Source organism: Rhopilema esculentum, chromosome 21 (genome assembly GCF_057945365.1).
Source record: "Rhopilema esculentum isolate cy_ngs chromosome 21, ASM5794536v1, whole genome shotgun sequence".
NCBI classification, from domain to species: Eukaryota; Metazoa; Cnidaria; class Scyphozoa; order Rhizostomeae; family Rhizostomatidae; genus Rhopilema; species Rhopilema esculentum.
In genome coordinates this window covers 5,816,107-5,822,439 of record NC_142835.1, presented here as the reverse complement: position 1 = coordinate 5,822,439, position 6,333 = coordinate 5,816,107, and the positions used below count along the sequence as shown (strand labels likewise).

General features: G+C 38.6%; 1 protein-coding gene across 1 annotated transcript; it reads left to right on the top strand.

The window, feature by feature from the left end:
- Positions 1 to 2,924: 2,924 nt before the first annotated feature.
- On the top strand, positions 2,925 to 4,493 carry LOC148957629 (trace amine-associated receptor 365-like). Its single transcript, XM_089115042.1, has one exon. It carries the CDS (start codon positions 3,175 to 3,177, stop codon positions 4,114 to 4,116), a length of 942 nt encoding a protein of 313 aa, XP_088971168.1. The 5' UTR covers positions 2,925 to 3,174; the 3' UTR covers positions 4,117 to 4,493.
- Positions 4,494 to 6,333: the final 1,840 nt, after the last annotated feature.

Sequence of the window (6,333 nt, the reverse complement as noted above, 5' to 3'; positions counted from 1 at the left end):
TTGCCGGTGACGCTTATTACCCTATCCTTATGAAGCTGCTTGATAGTCTTGAAAACGTGTGACAGTTAACCAAGTGTGTCACTGTAAACAGAGCTACTTGGGTCTTAATTTTATCGAATAATTTTGCATAATAGGGTCTAATTTGATCTGATGTGATTTGATCTAATTTGACCAGTAGTGTGACATTAAGCGATATGAATATAAGTGGAGTTGACTATATACTGTTTTAGTGTCTATACACTCGTTTGCTCTAAACACTCTGTCTCCTTTTAGTGTCTAGACTACGTACTATATACTCTTTTTGGTGGATGATATAGAATGTATTGTATAAATTCCTGTGTTTCCAGGTGAAAACTGTCTCATCGATAAGTCTTTTCCAAAAGATGGGACTACGCTCCATCGGGGCATTGCTCAAGACATGTTGTTCTGTTGTTGTCATAAATAAGCTGGCATAATTTGGGGCAAAGGGAAGAGCCCTATGGCACTGCTTCCAGGAAGGTTTATAGAATTTACCTCCCCTAGATGGCAAAAACTCCTCGTTTTTGAGATGAAACATTGTTCAAAGCGCCATTTAACCGTACTCAGCCTCAGCTTATTCTTAACTTTTGACCAATTTTTTTTACTCGTTCTTAACTTTATAAAATTGTTCTTATAAAAAAGAGTGTAAAAGCAATATAATTATGTTTGAGATTAAACATTACCATTTGTTGTATTTTATATGCAGTCGGGTGGTTTCCCCTTAATGATTTTTTATTGCATTAAGAGAAGCTTGGATACCCTCATCTTTAGAAATAGTGATTTTACATCTAGTGTAACAAAATCAATGGGATGCTAGTGTGCAAATCAATGAGATGCTAGACTCCAGGATGGAGAGTTGCCTCACTCATTAAACAACTTTATCTTGCTCGTCTCCCTAAGGTTGGGCAAAGACATCGATGAACTTGTGAACACAGTAAACAAGGGCCCAAATGGGTACAGCTCAGCTATTGCTTTGTGTTACCAGAATCTAGGGCCACTTTCCCACATTTTCAAATTTTGCCAGGACAAGATTTTTCTGGAGGGCAAATATGCAGCCCCCCCCCCCCCCCTCAACAAAAAGTGACGCCCAAGTGTACGTTGGAGGTGTCGTTGTGGCTGGAACTACAAACGACACCGAGCAGGGATGGAACTACAAAGTTGTAATTTTCCTGTTAGGAGCCTTTTGCAAACATCATGACGTCATCATCTAATGTATCTGTCCATTTTGACTAGTTTACTTGATTTTCGTGGATCGTTGTTTAATCTGAATTTGATGAGTAAAGAAATCTGTCATATAGTTTTTAGCTAGTCCACGATGGCTATATTGAAATTAATCCTTTTTTGAGTGGGCAGCCAGAGCCACTTAAGTTTCTCAACAGTGGTCCTTAATGCTCATGGCCTGGCAAGTCACAGATCAACCTAGCTGCTCTCTTTTGAAGCTTCATCAGGCACTGGTTAATAATTCAGTGCTGCATCTGAAATAACCGGCTGCTCATTCATCTAACGATAATATAGTTAGCAAATAAATTTAGTACCAGAATGAAAATATAATAGTTTGATGGTTAAAAACACGACATTTCGAGCATGTACCTGTTATCAACCATGTACTCGCATGACTTGATAACCATATGTCTGATCTTCAATATCAAATAAAGATGCAATTTATGAGTAGTGTGTTGCAGGGCTGTAAACATTAAAACTTATTGAGGACAGATAAAGAAAGAAAGATTGCCCAAGTTAGCTGTTGGTGTCGTTGTGGCTGATGATGATGGAACACATAAGTCATCTAACGTAGGATTTAATCATAGAGAACCAATTTCAGTCTTTTCCTGTGGTGGATAGTAGCCTATGTCGTCTACAATCCCAGAAAAATCGTTGAGACAAAATGCAATTTTAACAATGCTCTTCCTTATGTTGCCCCTGTTAATTCGTATCCCTCTTTTTCCCCGAATCAATGTCTGTTAAGTGGTTCTATATATGTGCTTCAAAAACATGCATTCAATGTTGAATCGGGGGAGGGAAAAAGAATTTTCAAGAGGAAGAAGAAACATCACATGTTTTTTAAAATCTCAGCTATTTTTGTCTCGGAATTGTACGTGGATAGTCAGGCTACTCGAAAAGACGTACGTTCTAATCATCTCAGGCATGGGAGAAGAGGGTGGCTCAAATTGCTCAAATTGGGAAGCGACAGCCCTGCTCATGATTTTGTCATTAGCTATACTGACTTATTCATATTATGTGGCTGAGTAGTGGCTGGTGCACACAGCTTGCAAATTTCTCAGTAAAAAATTGAGAAATAAGCCAAGACGTGAAGGTGTTCAATAAGTGTAAAACCTTTGTGAATCATGTTTTCTTATGAGTAAGAGCCGGTTTTTTCACACAGTCTTTGTTGGTCTACATTTACCTAAGCTCTCATCTAAAAAAATTATTTTTATTTCTTTCGTTTTATCTTAATGTACCAGTCGATTTTCCATAGTTGACATTTGCATTTGTATATAGAAGGCTAGAAGACTATTTGTTAATCATGATGGTGTAAAAATAATAACGATATTTACAAAGATTTAGCTGGATGGAAAATTAGAAAAATATTTTCAAGATTTTGAATCCTGTTATTGATGCATTTGAATGCAGCTTGTAATGTGAAGTTTTGTTGACATGATTTCCTTAAATTGTCATTTGATAATGATTAATAACTTCTTAATGTCGCGCAACATTATTGCTTTCTTAACCTCGATCGCAGTCTCTCACTATCTCTCGAAGTCTCTTGAAGTCTCTCGCAGTCTCTCGCGGTCTCTCGCGGTCTCTCGCGGTCTCTCGCAGTTTTTCGCAGTCTCGATCACAAAAGTCGTTCCAATTTTAATGAATGGAGTCACATTTTGTACACAAGCCAGGGGAATGGTGTCGAAGACAGAAGCAGATGTTAGACAGCTGTTTCTATCCACATTCTAAATGTTGCTTGTTATCTTTCACAAAAAGAGCAGTTTCTATTTGCACGGTCAGAAATTCTGCTGTCTGTGGTATTTTTAAGTGTATATCTATGCGTTGAAATTCTTGGAATGGTTAATACTCGATGGTGAATACATAAAGGATTGCCGTGTATTATAAATGCATTTACAAGGATTTAAATCTTGATAACATTTGTTTCTGGTAATCAGGATGGAGTTTAATGGCACAAATCAATCTAAAGCAACTTTTGTCTGCTATGGATTGCAAACGTTTGAGTACAGGCCTACAGTAGCTTACATTTATACGTTACTATTTACGGCCACCTTTAACATTGTAGTTGGTACTATTTCGACCATGGCTAACTCGCTGGTGATTTTTGTAATTTTGAAGGACAAGCAGCTTCGTACCAAAACGAACCAATTGCTGATGTTGCTAGCCGTCACTGACGTTCTTGTTGGGGCAGTCACCATACCGTTATCAGTTACAAACCGTATAACAGCGATGCATGAAATACACTTATGCAGTTTACACGCGTGGCATTCGTTCTTTGCATACCTATTGTGCGTCTGGTCGGTAGCTGGCGTTTGCGCCATCAGTGTTGATCGATACGTCGCCACCAACCACGCCGTAATGTTTAGAAGGGCATCATATCATCGCAAGAAGAAGAAAATGCTGCTCTCCTTCTGGGTACTTTGGCTGTTTTTTATTCCCTTGCCGTATCTTAAACTGGTTAGTTTCAAAATTTACAATATGTTAGTTTCTGGTATAATTAGTGTTTCACTTGTAGTGGTCTGCTCGTGTTATTTCAAAGTCATCCAAAAGTTGAAGTCAAATGCTAAGAAACAGCAAGAAAACCAGGATTCTTCTATACCAAGAACATTTACCCGGCAAGCATCACATTTTGTTGTCAAAAAGACGATTACGATTTCGGCTCTAGTTACACTGGCGTTTTTCATATCTTTATCTCCGAGATTCGTCATGATTCTTGTCCTAGCTATCATTGGAAGGGACTTCAACAAGGTTGCTATATCAGGGATGTATACCGAGTCTTTTGTGTACTTAAACAGTGCTGTTAATCCAATTATTTATTTGTGGAGGCTACCGGACGTTAGAAGAGCAGTTTTTCATATTTTTCAACGAGTACGTCATTGAAGGTGAGTTCGGAATTCTGAGCAAGAAGAGAAATGGTATACAATAGGTATAATGCCCTGGATCTTGCTTTTACATACGTTTGATCTTTTGACCCTCGATGTTAGCTGTATATAAAGGTCAAGCAACTGTATCTACTGTATTGTGGCTTCCTTAGACAAAACTTGTGAGGGCAATCGTTTACGTCGCGTGATTGGTGTCATCCAATTCAACGAATAGTTTGCGGGAAGAGTCGAGACAGGCAACGAGCAAAAATGGACGAGTAATGACTGAAAACGCCTAAAACTATTAGATAGAATTACGCTTTGCTTTTGGAATATATGTATCTATGTAAATTTAACTGAAATGATGATTCGCTACAGATGTATATAAAATGGAACAATCGCTGTATTCATTCGCATTTATCTTTGATACCATTTCGTAAACAAGAAGCAGAAGCCCACAACTTGCATCCAGTGGCGGTTTTTGGGACTAGGGGCCCGGGGCCAAAAACGTCTGCGGGGCCCTTGTTCTTTACAATTTCCATCTTTTTTCTTAGGTCTGGGGCCACTTTTGGTCATCATAAGCACGGGGCCTGGGGCCATGGCCCCCTTAGACCCCCCCCTTAAAACCGCCACTGCTTGCATCGGAAGAAATACCAATCATCTAATATTCGAAATTTCTTCTAATTCTAGTTTGGATGTTATTTCTAACATCTATTCTATTCATATGCGCCGCCGCATATGAATAGAGATGATAATTAGTAGAGAGTGCGGAAAATAACCGACCCGAGCGAGGCTCGAACTCACGACCCTTGACTTTATACGTCAAGTGCTCTACCACTGAGATATCGGGTCGTGCTTTCAAGCCAACACCCAAGGCCGTGTCATTCACCCGCACTGCCCCTCTCTTTTACCAGTTACACAGGGGAGCCATCGCAGCTCCATCACAAAGTGCAGAGGACCGAATAGAGATGATTACAATCTTTTTGTGGTACAAAATTTAAAAATGGCTTTAAAAAAGCAAACATTTTAGAACATACTTAACCGTTTCGTCTGACACTTTTCAGAGTAAAAAACGTAAAACCAAATAAATAAATGATGATGGTGCTTTAGAAATTATTTCTCAAGTTTTTTTACATTGTTTAACTCTGTCAAATCAGTAGAATATTTCGCAATGAAAGGTTAGAGCATAATGTTATGTCGTGTTGCTGCAACTACTTTTGCTTCAGCCGCGTTGAATACTTGCTGTCAGCGCTGAGCAAGGCAGATGCTCTAAAGTAAAGATGCAAAGCTAGCTACAAAACGAGAGGCGAGCCTCACCTTCCTTCACTTCGAAAGACAAACTTTGATGTTTGAAGACATTTCAAAAGTTGGTGAGTTCAAACTTCGAAAGCTCTCTTTCAAGTACCGTATTTCCTCCAAAGAACGCCGCGTCGTTTATTACAAACTCCAAATTTTGGATCCGGCGTTCAATAGAGGGCGGTGTTCATCAGAGGGCGGCGTTTTTTCCATATGGTTGGCTGAAGGTGCGGCGTTCAATGGAAGGCGGCGTTTATTAGAGGAAATACGGTAGGTATTATATTGAATTAGCATTTTTCTGTTGGATGGAATTCGATACAATCTCTGTGTACAAAAATCAATGTGTTCTAAACCAGCCTTGGTTTTTTTGATAAGGGAATTTCAAACCCAGCCAGGTGGAGTAAAAAGGCTGTACAAAGAAATGTTTCAATACGTCTGAAGGTTTGGAAAATATTTTGGAAAATAATGATGTGTCGGACGGAATAGATAGCATTATAACTGTTGGCAAAAACTACGGTGATCAAAATTCTATTTAAAGTTCTTGACTTAATAGCTTAAACTCATAAGATTATCAAATAATGAGATACATGCAACGTTTAAAGCACTCATTCCAAACGGGAAAAGTTGAATGCTTAACTATAATCGAATCTAAAGTTTATAGATTTAATCTGTTGGACGGAACTGTTAGACGGACAAAATGCAACTTTTTAAACAAAACTCTTAAAATTGCTGGTTAATAGTTCATGGTGAAGCTAGTTGAAAACGTAAATACGTTTTCAAGACAAACTGAGTAGCAAATGTACATAGCATGATTAAATTTGCGTTGAACAAAAGGATTCCGTCCAATAGAAAATTAAATGCAACCTTTCTGAATCAAACGTCTGAACAAAGTAGAGTAAAAGGCCCATCTGTTGGATGGAATTCTTTGTCATGCTAGGGA

What these genes read in the sequence shown, in the direction of transcription:
- LOC148957629 (XM_089115042.1), top strand. Translation starts at nt 3,175, where the DNA reads ATGGAGTTTAATGGCACAAATCAATCTAAAGCAACTTTTGTCTGCTAT.